The sequence below is a fragment of the Lupinus angustifolius genome, unplaced genomic scaffold, assembly GCF_001865875.1.
Source record: "Lupinus angustifolius cultivar Tanjil unplaced genomic scaffold, LupAngTanjil_v1.0 Scaffold_42_77, whole genome shotgun sequence".
Lineage (NCBI taxonomy): Eukaryota > Viridiplantae > Streptophyta > Magnoliopsida > Fabales > Fabaceae > Lupinus > Lupinus angustifolius.
This window is the reverse complement of record NW_017721752.1, coordinates 10,465-23,836: the sequence shown is the minus strand read 5'-3', so window position 1 is coordinate 23,836 and position 13,372 is coordinate 10,465. Positions and strand designations below refer to the sequence as shown.

The 13,372-nt window shown below is 34.2% G+C and overlaps 1 protein-coding gene across 4 annotated transcripts; it reads right to left on the bottom strand.

Moving 5' to 3' along the window:
* Positions 1 to 542: 542 nt before the first annotated feature.
* Positions 543 to 10,673, bottom strand: LOC109338798 (probable serine/threonine protein kinase IREH1). Of its 4 annotated transcripts, none has more exons than XM_019576112.1 (18): positions 9,946 to 10,673; positions 9,190 to 9,254; positions 8,859 to 9,041; positions 7,403 to 8,773; positions 6,180 to 6,352; positions 5,575 to 5,821; positions 4,787 to 4,879; positions 4,563 to 4,703; positions 4,379 to 4,471; positions 3,473 to 3,683; positions 3,044 to 3,129; positions 2,550 to 2,638; positions 1,973 to 2,024; positions 1,819 to 1,875; positions 1,544 to 1,717; positions 1,377 to 1,457; positions 956 to 1,132; positions 543 to 881 (listed from the first exon to the last, which is right to left on the bottom strand). In XM_019576112.1, the coding sequence occupies exons 1-17, from the start codon at positions 10,466 to 10,468 to the stop codon at positions 1,049 to 1,051; spliced, it is 3,723 nt and encodes a 1,240-aa protein (XP_019431657.1). In that variant the 5' UTR covers positions 10,469 to 10,673; the 3' UTR covers positions 543 to 881; positions 956 to 1,048. The 4 variants fall into 4 exon arrangements, with proteins under 4 accessions (XP_019431657.1, XP_019431658.1, XP_019431659.1 ...); XM_019576113.1 differs by having other exon boundaries at positions 543 to 872; XM_019576114.1 differs by having other exon boundaries at positions 1,377 to 1,454; positions 9,946 to 10,672.
* Positions 10,674 to 13,372: the final 2,699 nt, after the last annotated feature.

Sequence of the window (13,372 nt, the reverse complement as noted above, 5' to 3'; positions counted from 1 at the left end):
AAAAAGTGAAGGGAATTTAGGGGTTTGTAAAAAATTTTGGGCCATTAAAAATGAGAGCCGAAAAACACATCCCTGTCAATTCAATGGATGGGCGAATACCTTATATAAGTGTTAATCCAAGTAAAAAGAAGAGTGAGTTCTTTAAATATTCAATTTTAAGACTATCAAGTACCAAGTACAAGGAATTCTGGAGAAAATTTGATCTTGGGCACTTCAGCTTCTTCCTTCAATAGCTTCACTGTTTTATTGTGAAGAATTTCTACAATCGAAATGGACGGGTGAAGCATGATCATAACATTGTCATTATGCACTTAAAAGGTACCCGAACGCTTATATTGTCAAAAGCAGATCTATGGGAGAATTGGACTTATTAGCACGCTAAAATAAAATCTGAGCAATATCACACAACAAAACATTTCATAATCAATTTAACATAAATTATTAACTATTTTGCACTTGATATTACCTTTAAATTTGGCACTGAGACCCAGAAGTTATTTACCCTCAAGATAACACAAGCAACTAAGTTCATAAAACTAACAGAAACCAATCAGCAGGTTAATCACTTCATATTATCTATTGTTGAGTCTTGAGTGATCATCAGGGTAAATAAGCCTATATGCTCTAAGTCACATCTCAAATATTACAGTGATGTGTTTCATTGCTATATATGATTTCATGAAGCAATACAGAAGCAGTACACCGCAGAACAATGGGAGTAACCAACCCAAGCATGCATTTGTTCTAAAGTAATTTACAATCCTCAATTCATACACAACATAAACCCGAAATTGAAAACCCAGTGTTGTCCGGGAACGGTGTAACCAAGTGAGCAAAGAGCACACCTGGCACCAGATTCAGCCTCTAATTCTCTGCAAAATCTAGCAATAGAATTTAGATCAGCAACAACAACGCGACAAAACATGATTAAATGACAAGAATTGCAGAGTCATACATGTACAAGGGATAGAAACAACTATGGCCTCCCAAAATTGCTCATAAATATGTCAAAAACTAACTTCTGGACTTGTGACAGAAATGATAACAGCTACTGACTAGAATGTGTAGATGGATCGTCTTTCAATCCCTTGGTGAGAAGATCATAGTTAATTGATGCAAGCTGGGAGAGATTCTGAATCAAATAAAAGCATAAGCACACAATTGAAGAAAGCTGTACTAATTAGTATAAAAATGGACAAGTATAACATCAAAGAGGAAAGTGGAACAGGCAAAACATAACATGCAGACGGGCCATGGTGAAACGGGATGCTACTCAATATAGTCTGCTGAGGGATAAGAAAGGAGAATTAACTATACATGACTTGTGACAGGCAATCTACTTATTTGGGTACCGTAATGTAATTTGAGGGAATTACCTTAAAGGAGAAATTACTAAAAGAGTAATTCATAGATGAGCCAATATCAAAGTCGGCAAGACCCTGACATTCATCTCCCTGTTTATAGATGTACCAAGAGGAAGTCAGCACAAAATACTAAAAATTGATTTAACAAACACATAAAGCATTTTCTATAAATGCAGTACCACTTCATCTTGGCGATTGCTCAAGCAACTACTGCTGCCACTTAAGCTATCAGCATCACTGGAATCATCAATGTCACTTGCAGGATAGGCAAGGCCGTCAGAAGTATTCCACGAGTAGCGACTAGTGAAATAACTGGTATCTAGAGCACTCTCAGAAGCAGGAACAAATGCAGCCTGCAAAACCAACAATTTATTATGCTTTTCTGCCCCAGGTAATCAGCACCAAGGACAGGTGATACAATTTACATTTATGACTCTAGAAAAGTATTCCACACCTTCTGCCTGGCAAGTGTGTCCCAGTTTATATCTTTGAAGAAAACATGTTCCTTCACCTGGATCATCAAGCTTCAATCACTTTCACTTTCGCACGGATCAAAAGAAACATAAAAATGGAAAACAAGAATCTATTATTATGATAGTTTAAATCACCTCTGATGCCCCTCTGGCTCCAAGTCTTTGATTAGGATCTTCAGTCAATAATCTGAAAATTGAATATATCAGGCAGTAAATGAAGAAAACGTCCACCTATTTTTAATATGTGATGGCTTAACTGAGAAGAATAACACCCATAAGAAAGAATAATATGTTTAAGTGTAATTATTATAGGACAAAAAAGCATCAATCTCCAATTCCCTTCAGCAAGGTATAAAAAAAGGCTTTTGAGAATCTCTTGAACAAAATTAAATACCCTAACACTACTTTGAAGTTTAAACACTTAATGAGTCTAACAATTTGGTTATGCCATCGTACTACGAAGTATATTTTGCAACTACCAGTGAATCTAAAATGCAACAAAGTACCTTGAGCACTAAAATATTGGACCAAGATTCCTAAAAACAATAAATTAGCAAAGGTTTTCTATGCATGAGGGGGAAAACCACTCGGACATAATGAAAACATCAACATATAAAAGGGAATGGCCGCCACAATTCTGTTTGTAAAAACAGATTTTCCTAATACCTATATAAGAACAGTGAAATGTAATAAGAACATAACATTTTATTACCGGTCAATAAGATCATGTGCTTCAGGACTCATTTCTTCTGGCACCGCAGGCCATGGAATCTTACGATTAAGAATATTATCAAATATACTCTTCAAAAAAAAAATCATCTGTCAGTGAGAACTCAGACATGTTTTTAAAATAATTACAATACCATGGTTTGGTGATTGAAACATGGAGAAAGCCAGAGTCAAAGTATATGACTTATGTCTTTTCAGCTTAATTTACATCAGATAAACTAATACCAAAATAATCTAAGAATTAAATGACAACTTGGGTAACCAGATCTTCAGATTTACAAACAGAAAGGCAGAAAACATACATGGAAGTAATGTCTAAAAAACAATATTTGAGACCACTAACTTCATTTGCCGCTATAAAACCATTATCCTACCTGCCTTGGCTGGGGCATGGAAGCCAAATAAAATAGAAAAAAAACAAGAATATACACTTTATTACTAATTAAAGGTATACATCGCACAAAGCAGGGTATAAACCTGAGGATGCTCTGCGTTGAAGGGTGGAATGCCAACAAGCAATTCAAATAAAATGACACCAACAGACCACCAATCTGCAGTATACCCTGTAAAATTTGTACAAGTACTTTATTCATGTTATATTTGCAATAACAAATACATAAAAAATACAGGACAATATTTAATTTTATCTAATCTAAGAACCACTAAGTTATCCATTATGATGCTCTAAAATTTCTTACCTAATTTCATTATACAGATTCCTCCAGACTGTTTCAATCACCATTATGATTTAACAATCTAATTCTAAAACTGGAAAACAGTGTTCCCCTAGTTCTAGTGTAATGAAAAAAGTAACACTGATAATGAAAAGTTATTATCTGTAATTTTAGATACAGATAAGAAAAAAGAAACAAAACCACCTTAACATAAAAAGGGGGCCATACGAACCATGTCCAGTTCCCAAGAGTATCTCTGGTGCCAAATAATCAGGTGTACCTACAGCAGAACGTTTCTTCCTTAGTTCCTGTTGATGCTCAGAAGTAGGTAACCGAGGTTCATCCTCTCCAAGTATTGATGAGACAAAAGTACAAACAGCTGGACCAGACAAATCATCTGTGCTGTTGATGAGACCAACTTTTGAAAGCCCAAAGTCTGTCAACTGCACGAGTAGGACGAAAAACTAAATGTTCCAAGAGTGACTAAATGAATATCAGTATGTATAAATTTATTCAATACAACCCAAGGTAACATGGATATTGAAACCCAAAGCATGCAATGTGTAACATAAGATATCAAGAAACTTTATATCTTTTAAAACTTCTAACTGCACAATGACAACCACCAAGTCTTAACCCCGCTATGTGGGGTAGCTACATGGATCGAACAACCTTATAATGATATATCATAAATCATGTCTATTGACAAAGCATTAATCTCTAACTCTTTCCTAATCATTTTGCCTATGGTTTTTCTTGGTCTCCCTCTGCCTTTAGAGATTGGACAAACCAGTAGAAGTTTTAAACTTGTAACTGTGAAGTGAGAATATTCAAGTTCATGGATCATCCCCTCCTAGGAAGTCACACAGACTCAATGATGCCAGAAGAAATCTTTTTTGAACAATAACACTTCTTAAGGAAAGAAATATAACACAGTCAAAATAAGCCAATAATAGTAAAAAAAAAGAATAACTCAATGGCACATTATAGATATCGACACAAAAAAATGTGAATCACCACCAGAGCACCTAAACAGGAAAACCCAATAATAAACCATAAAGCTATTTTTGCTAAAAATGGTCAACAGATGTCATAAATGGTAAGAGTGCAAGAAAAAAAGAGGTTATTCTGTAGTTACCTTAACATGACCATCATGTGCAATCAATAAATTGTCAGGTTTCAAGTCACGATGAACCACACGCAGTGAATGCAAATATTCTAGTGCAAGCACCTATGAATGGACAGAAATTTATGATTTAGATGATGTAATAAATGGTTTTCCTCTAGATTAAAAGAGGGAGTGAGAAAGCGCAAATAGTTACCACTTCAGCAATGTATACACGGGCAACTTCCTCATCTATACAACCTAAATTCCTTAATAACGAATACAGGTCACCTCCATTAAGGTACTCCATGACAAGATATAAATTCTCACGGCATGTAAAAGAATAGAAGAAACGAACCTGACAGAGTTCAGAATGGCATTAGAACAAGATTACCATTTCTCATAGCAATATCGGATATATAACAAGTTAGACGTGCTCACCACAAATGGATTGCGCACTGTAATTAAGATATCACGTTCTGCTAATATACTTTCCACAGCATTCTTGCGGATCATATCTGCCTTCTTGAGAACCTGATACAAAAAAGTAGGACATGTGAAGAATTAAACTATTAAAGTGTAAAGGGTGAAAGCAATAATAGAAACAAATCTATAACACTGTAAAATTAGAAAAGTCCTGACACAGTTACCTTGGAAGAAATCTAGAAGAAGATTTTAACATAGATTGGGGGAGAGGGAAGAAAATCATATGTAAGGTTAGGATACAAGAGAATTCAAACTAGAAATAAGATTTCATATGTAAGCACTTCCTGCAACAGCAAGGGAAACACACTAAAACCATAATTTTCTCATCTAAGAGATACTCCCTCAGTCCCAAAAGATGGTAAAAAATGCAAAGAAAACTTTTAAAAATTGACAATCTTTTTGGGACAGAAGGAGTACATTGAACAACATACATTATAAAGCAGCATTCCATAGTGACTTTCACAATTGTCAGCACCAAAGACTAAACAACACATGTTGTTAATAGGTGCCGTTAAATATACATAAATGTAAAGATCCAATGACGATATATAAAACTGAAAGCCTTAATTTAGACCCCACACAGATAGCTCAGCTTTGGGCAAATTGACATGATTAAACAACTCTCCTACATGGCAGATAATGAGTATGCACAAAAACACAAATGGAAGAAAGTGTTCCAACTTCTAACTACAGAGTTTTGAAAATATAGTGGCCAGCAAGTCAGAAGCATAAAGTCTAATTACCTTTATTGCAAAAAGATCACCGGTTGTTCTCTTTTTAGCCAAGAAAACCCGTCCAAATGCTCCTCGGCTGATAGGTTTTATAATCTCAAAATCGTCAATAGAGGTACGGTCTGCCGATGAATGAACTGGGCTTGTTCTCAAGCTACGAATCACATCATCATCCAAGGGAGCATCTTCATCAATAACAGTGCTTGTTATATCTATCCTTTCGACATCCACCATCTCAGTAAGTTGCAAATACTTCTCCCTATGAAACGACAACTTGTTAAAAATAATCACCAAAAGATTACGAGCACAAACTGGAAAGTCTACAGAACATTGCCCAAAAAAGTGAGCTACAGGCAAATTCTGATTGGGAATGCCAGTGGCAGAATTAAGACAGATATGGATATAGAAGCAGTTATATTAGTATGGTATATGATATTCAATTTATAATTAGGAACTTTGTGGTTATTCTGCAGCAAAAGCAACCTGAACAAAAATTTACCCTATACATTGATGTTCATTGTTAACTTGGAGTACTTTCCTTATAATAGAAAAGGTGTTACACAACATATAGCAGCAACTTCTTAACTGTATAATTTATAATACAAAAAAGTACTAACCGTATTAGTTTCTCAATTCGCGTTGCGAAGGTCTCCACAGTGAGTGCGTCGTATTTCCTTCGCTCACCAACAACCCGCAGATCATCAAGACAGGATAATAAATATGACATCGTACGATCATCATCCAGAGGCGTGTTTGCTACACATCGTGCTATATCGGCAAGTTCATTCATCTAAAATATAACCCCCACCAAAAAAAGAAAGAAGGAGAAGCTTGACATTATCAATAATAGACACTTATAAAGACTCAGTTTAGTATGAGAAAGCACAACAAGGAGAGCACAGTTCTTAATGTGCATTCCAACATTTTCAATGAAGTGACAATATGCTAGCATATTAACTATTAATCAGGCAATAAATGAAATCTAATACTTCCTCCCTCCTTAGGGACAAATAATTTTCTCAGACTGTTACATATCAAACTTTAATGTACCACTATTCATTTTTCAATGAATAATCAACAGGACATCATTTCACAACCTCTATCGATTTAATATCAATAAAACAATCTCCTTTTTTATTGCATACATAACTGTATCTGCTGGGAAAAGGAGAAAATATAAAAATAAGAAAAGTATACCAATGAAGTGGAGCTTATCACCTCTGTTCACCACCTACCCAACTTCAACCTCCAGGAACACCCAATCATCCCTCTTTTACCTAGGACCATCTTTGACAAAATTTATCCCTTGAATTATTTACCAACTCACTTCACTAGACCTAAGAAGTAGGACAATCAAGGGAGACACCATTGTTTTGCAAACACTCACTATTTCTACATATCTCCTTGACAAAAAACTTGTGATCAAAAGAGTTCCCAGTCTTGGTTCAGTACTGTCTCAAAGATAGAAATGATGTGGTCACAAATTATTTTGATTGCCAAATAATCAAATCAGAAGTTAAATATCAACAAAGAACTAGCATTACAGTGATTATCCCGTGAAACAAAAAGGGGATTTTCACACAGAAGGCCAAAGTTAAGAGGTTTCTGCTAACAATATTCTCAAACAAGAGTTTGTTCAATGATATTTTTATCGCAAATATCAGAAAGTATCAATGTTTTAAGGGCAGTTATATCACTTGAACAAGTATAGCTAAGCATCATTAAGACACATGGGGAAGACCATTTTATATAAAATGATGAATAGATAATGCCAGCCATGACACAACAAGAAGACAATAGAATATATCTATTTTAAAAAGGAGATGAAAAAATGGCATGCCTGTGGGAGATCATCATGCTCAGAAAATGCACCCTTCCCCGCCAAGAGTAAGTCAATCTGACTAGTCGTTGGTGTCATTAAAGGAGACCTGGGAGTCATGCTGCCAGCAGATGATGTAGTCATACCTTGGTCAGACTTAGGACCAAAACGAGTTCTACATGATATCAGTGGTAATCCCTTAAGTTCATCCATAAAAACAGAATTATCAGCTTCAGGGTAACAATCTAGCATATCCTGTGAACCTCTACGAGACCAGTCACTAAGTTTAGGGGATAAAACATCAGATTCTTCGGTCATACTTAAATTTGACAATTTTGAAACATCGGGACTTCCCGTTATGTTATGGACATCCTTCTGTGTACATGATTCCATCATCTTTTCCAGTGTTTCAGCAATTCTGAGAAGACGCTCATTGACACTCAGACCTTTCTGATCACATTTATTAGCAACAGCACAAATCCTTGAATGATCTTCAACATGTGAAGTGGGGACTTCCTCCTCACATATGCGACAAATTATTGAACTCTCCTCACCAATATTATGCTGATCTCCCCAGTAGCCCCAAGAAACTTTGTGTTGGTGCTTAGAAGCATGGTCCTGAGATTCTTTGACAGGGAGAAGCTGAGATGGTTTAGCAGCAGAATCGGCATCAGAAGTTGAACTCTTCTTATTTGATACCTTCGAAGGCTCAACTCGAGCATAATTTTGATCCGTCAATTGTGTTTCTTTTGAGCTTTTTCCTGGTGGAGATGGGAACTTCTTCCAAAAAGACATTCGATTCCTGATTGGAGGAGACTCCAAGTGTTTTGAAGGGTCATCATGAGGAGGAAGCAATAGATTTTGTGGCTGCACTACATCTTTCTTCCAATTCAAGATATGCTGTTCTTGACTATATGCTTTTTTGGTTGAAGCCTTCGAGGCCTTTGCCGCACTAGAACTTTTACCATCTCTTTCCAGACCTGGAGGAATACATTTTGCTGCAGAATGCAAGACTCTGGATTGGCGGAGATTAAACACAACTTCATCCTCAGCTAAGCCACTTTCCTTGTGGAATTGCAAAAGTCTGGTACACCTGGTGAGAATGAAAAGCATCCGAGTGTGAAGCTGCTTTAGCATCCCTGGAGGAAGCTCTTGACGCCTATCATCCAACTCTTGAACTGTGCCTTCACACTGAAGCCAAAATTCCCCAGGTGAAGTCATAGCACATCTCCTAGCCAAAATAAGCAAGTCCTCGATTGTCTCCTGCCACTCGGGATGAGTATCTGCGTCTTTTTCAAGAATTCCAATCAGGTCTGCTGCAAAAATAGCCAGATCAGAGTTCACTTCATCCTTTGCTTTATCAAATTTTGCCCGAATGCCGTCCAAGATCTCCTGCATACACACATCAAGGAAATTATAAAGAAATGCCTCCTGAAACACAAATTATCTACTCCACAATAAATGTAGAATAAAGTACCTCCACGTTATTTAACCTTCGAGGCTTCCAAAATGGAAAAGGCCGGACGCCAGTGGAATTCAACTCATGGGAAAAGCTCTTAATGTCTGCAGGAAACCTTTTTCTAGGTGCACTTGTGACACGTAATATAGCTTGAAAACGAGGAGATTCTGACTCCTTTGGGTTTTCATAATCATATGCTACCTGGAAAGAAACAACCAATATTTCTGCTTTAATAAATGAATACACATGAATACAGAATAATGCACTTAATTCAGGCAACTGTTAAGTGTATCAAAGTAATTACAAAAGGTACTGAACATGCTCTCACACACTACAAACCCATCAGTACCTCTGGGGTGCTAGCATCTGAATTTCTTAAGCCTCCAGACTGAGCCCATGAAGATTCATGCCTCCCTGTGTGGGTCATGAGCAAAAACGAACATTTAGGGAAATTCTAAAGAAACAATAGTTTTTCCAGATAGTTAGCATAAAGAAACACATAATCAACACAAATTTGTTAATTGGCAGTGGTGAAACTAAACAAAAAATGAATTGTATTTCTCAGGAGTCAGGACCAGGCAAATAATGTAGTCACTTCGTATATTGATTCCTGAAGACTAATATACCTCACGATCTATTAAACATAAAACTACTCACTCCCGGTGAGGAAGACATGTCTCCTAAACCTGTTTCTTCACCTCACATGAACCCTCATATGCTCACATAACAACGACATTACTGATAAAAGAATGGCATGACAACCACTGTAGAGCTAGAATAACAAATAATGACCAATACAAAGCAGAACAAAAACAACCTATGTTCTTTCAGTTTGGGCATTAAACAAGAAGTGACGCCAATAGCAGGTGTAACAAAGACACACACACATACAAGTAGCGTTTGGCACATGGACAAAATAAATGATGCAACGTGATGGAACGTTCCGTCCTTTTCAATAATAACATCCAAAACTTTCTACTTTTTAACATCATGTAGTGTTTTTTTATACTCATACGTCAAGATCAAACACAAAACATAACTCATTATTTTCTGTCCTATTCTGGCTACTAAATAGTTTATGATCAAGTTGAACAAAAAAAGAAACCTGAGTTGGAGGACGATTCCCTGTTTTGTAGGGGCGATGGTGCCAACACATTAGGACTATCTTCCCTTGAACTACAAGTTGCTCCAGTACCAGGAGACACGCTATGATCACTACCGAAACTCTCGCGAATCGAACCTCTACTCTTCTGCTTCTCCACCACCACCACCTCCTTCTTTCCATCAGATTTCGAAAGATTACTAGCACCGATTTTGTTGTTATCGTTCCTGAAACTAAAGAAACTCTCCTGAGGTAACGGTCCCGATCTTGTTTTTATCTTATTCAATCCAAGCGACGACGCTAGTATCGGCGACACCGACGACGACGGTGACGGCGACGGCGATGATGAACCAGTTGGAGATGATTTCGATTTAGCAGCGTCATCGTTGTTACTCTTCTTGCTATCTTTGAGTTTCTTCTTATCGGATCTGGAAGGTGAATTGGAGGAAATGGATCTAGGGCTATTGGATGATCCATCAGAATCAGATTTCTTGGAAGAAGAGAAGAATCTTCCCTTGAACACCATGTTTTAGAGAACACTGTTGCGGTTTCTACATTGATCGAATCAAGAAGATGAAAGAACTTGTTGAAGTGAAAGTGTTGATGAGTTTAGAGAGAGAAAGAGAGTGTGTGTGAGAGTTGAGTGGGTAAGATAACATTTATATTGGTGTGAATGACTTGCGTTGAAAGTGACCTAATCTAAATGTCATTCATTCAATTTTTTTCAACCTTCAAACCATTTCTATTGTTGTGTCATCAAGTTGAATGTGTTAGACTAAGGCCAAATTGTAGATGTGGATGTATTAATGTGTTGCACGGATTTGGATGGAAAAGTTTTGTGGTAAAGACATCATTTTTTCCTCCTCATTCATACTTTTTCCATGTCTTTACAACTGTTGGATTTCATGTTTTTGTAATATAGAAAAAGATTTTTACACTAATCTTAGAAGATATCTTTCTAAAATTGGTTTGATTAGGTTTTATAAATTTTTAACTTACTTGCAGAGTTGGAATAAAGACTCCATGAGGTTGAGATATTTTTTCTCAATCCAATTAGTTCCCCAAATAAAATAAAAAATTAAAATGTCTTACTATTAATGGAGAGTCATTTTTAAGATGTTAAGGTTAGTTACGGATTATATTTCTCCAATATATATATAAAGACGTTAGATTTTGTCTAAAATAGACTCATCATATAAAATATATACTAGTTTTTACATGTTTAAAAAAATTTAAGACAAGGCTTGACCTATTTAAAAATTAGTTTGTAAGTTTATTTAAAAGCTTATTCTTCTATGAAATATTTATATATGACAACAAGTCTACCATTTTAAATAGGTATATTAAAATAGTCAAATAAAAAATTAATATTTAATATAATTGAATACATTAATTTTCTAAGTTTAATATGCATTTTAGATAATATAAAGTATATTTTATCAAGTCAAACTGGCTTTTTAAAAAAAACCTTGTCATGATCTTTTTAGGAATAAAGTTTTATTTAGGTATCTTGTGTCAAATCATATAAGATGATGGAAAAATTGACTAATATGTGAACCATATGATCCAAGCGGGTTAGATGAAATAACTGAGTGATAATAAAGGTGTCATCATTTGTAATAAAATTGTATCGCTCAAACTTAAGGGAAAGTTCTCAGCACGGCTATAAGACATGCTATGTTATATTGGCTGGATATTAAAAGATAAAATATCAATAAAAAAATAGATTTCATGTAACAATACGAGAATGTTGTGTTGGACGAATAAACATTAAACAATATAGAATTAAAAAATGAATGCATTAAGAATGAAATTAAAGTAGCTCTTATTATAAAAAAAAGATTGTATAGTCACGTTTTAAATAATTTGAATGTGTGGAATAGACTAATCTGATAACCTAATTTTTTCCTTCTTCTCCGCTTATAAGAAATATCATGTTGACTTCATCATATATTTTCTAAAACCAAAGATTTATTTTAAACATTACCCTAATATAGTAAATAGCTACGTAATTTGATTGAAACAATAAAATGAATTAGGAAATCATTAACAGTTAGAACATAAATCTATGCATTCAAACTTCAAGCAGAGATGAATTTAGAAGAACACAAATCTTGTTCTGCATTAAGAGAATCAAGTACAACCACAAAAGAGGAGGAATAGTGGAATGATATGGGCTAAAGCTTAAACATTACAACCATGAGAAGTTGGGTCATTTTGCTTGTGATTGCGGGAATAAGTAAAAGGTATTACTAGTATAATATTTATATAGTGACAATATTAAGATATTTACTATTTATTTATAATATTTTTAAAAAAGTTAATAATGATTAAATATTAATGGTGAATAATACATGATAGAATTAAAAATTAATACACTAGTGAATACATTTTTTTCTTATTACTTCCAAAGATCTTGTTTTTGTCTCTTTTATAATAATTCTAATGGTTGAAAATCCTCATTTGTCGATTATATATATAGAGAGAGATTAAGCAACTACATTTCTTATAACAGAAGAATAATGGATTTAACTTGTAGAAGTTAAAACACACTTATCATCGTCAACGCAAAACAGCCTAATCAATTATGAATTAAAAAAGCCTATTCAATTTTCCATACTGCAAATATGGGTAAAATACCAAGTATCATTAATAAAATCATTAACAAGAAACACACATGAACATTCTATAAAATCATTAAATAATATCTAGTTACTATTAAATGTTACGACCATCCATAATTGAAGAATCAATCATTTTAACGGGCCAGTTGAATCTTCATATTTAACTCTTGTACAAAATCACCTCATAGTCAACTAGATTAAATAATACATCGTTAAGGCAGAATAAAACAACTGTTCATTTAACACTGCATATACTAAAGATCGCATTATAACAATTATTCCTAACTAATATATGATCAAATAATGTACCGATAAAAAAGCGCCACCCAATTAGAAACGCCTATTTATAATAATAAATACTTCATTATGTTAATTCATTAAAAATTTGATTATAGAAAAATGAATACTTTAAATATATCAATAATTAACTAATCTAACCCTAAACATCATTAAATATTACTAGTAATATAAAATATATTTTCTTATTAACGAGTTTGATAGTAAAAAATTTATTGTATACTATGAGTGTTAAAATGAGAAAATTGTAAATTTACTATTGTATACTATGATTTAAAATCAGTATTAAAAAATGAGAAAATTGTATACTATGATCATATCATCAATAATTTATATATTAATTATTATTAATTTTTAAATAAAATTACTATATTAAATATTAAAGAGATGACTATATCTAAAGATATTAATATATATACATTAATGATGTAAAATGTTCTACACTAATGATAGCGTATAATTCGATATATTAATTATTATTTATTTTTAAATAGAATTAATACAAATAC

Coding starts and splice junctions, on each gene's coding strand:
- LOC109338798 (XM_019576112.1), bottom strand. CDS start 10,468: ATGGTGTTCAAGGGAAGATTCTTCTCTTCTTCCAAGAAATCTGATTCT. Junction 3,130..3,472: donor ACTCTTGGGAACTGGACATG/GTTCGTATGGCC, acceptor CAAATTTTACAG/GGTATACTGCAGATTGGTGG. Junction 1,458..1,543: donor GCAATCGCCAAGATGAAGTG/GTACTGCATTTA, acceptor TACATCTATAAA/CAGGGAGATGAATGTCAGGG.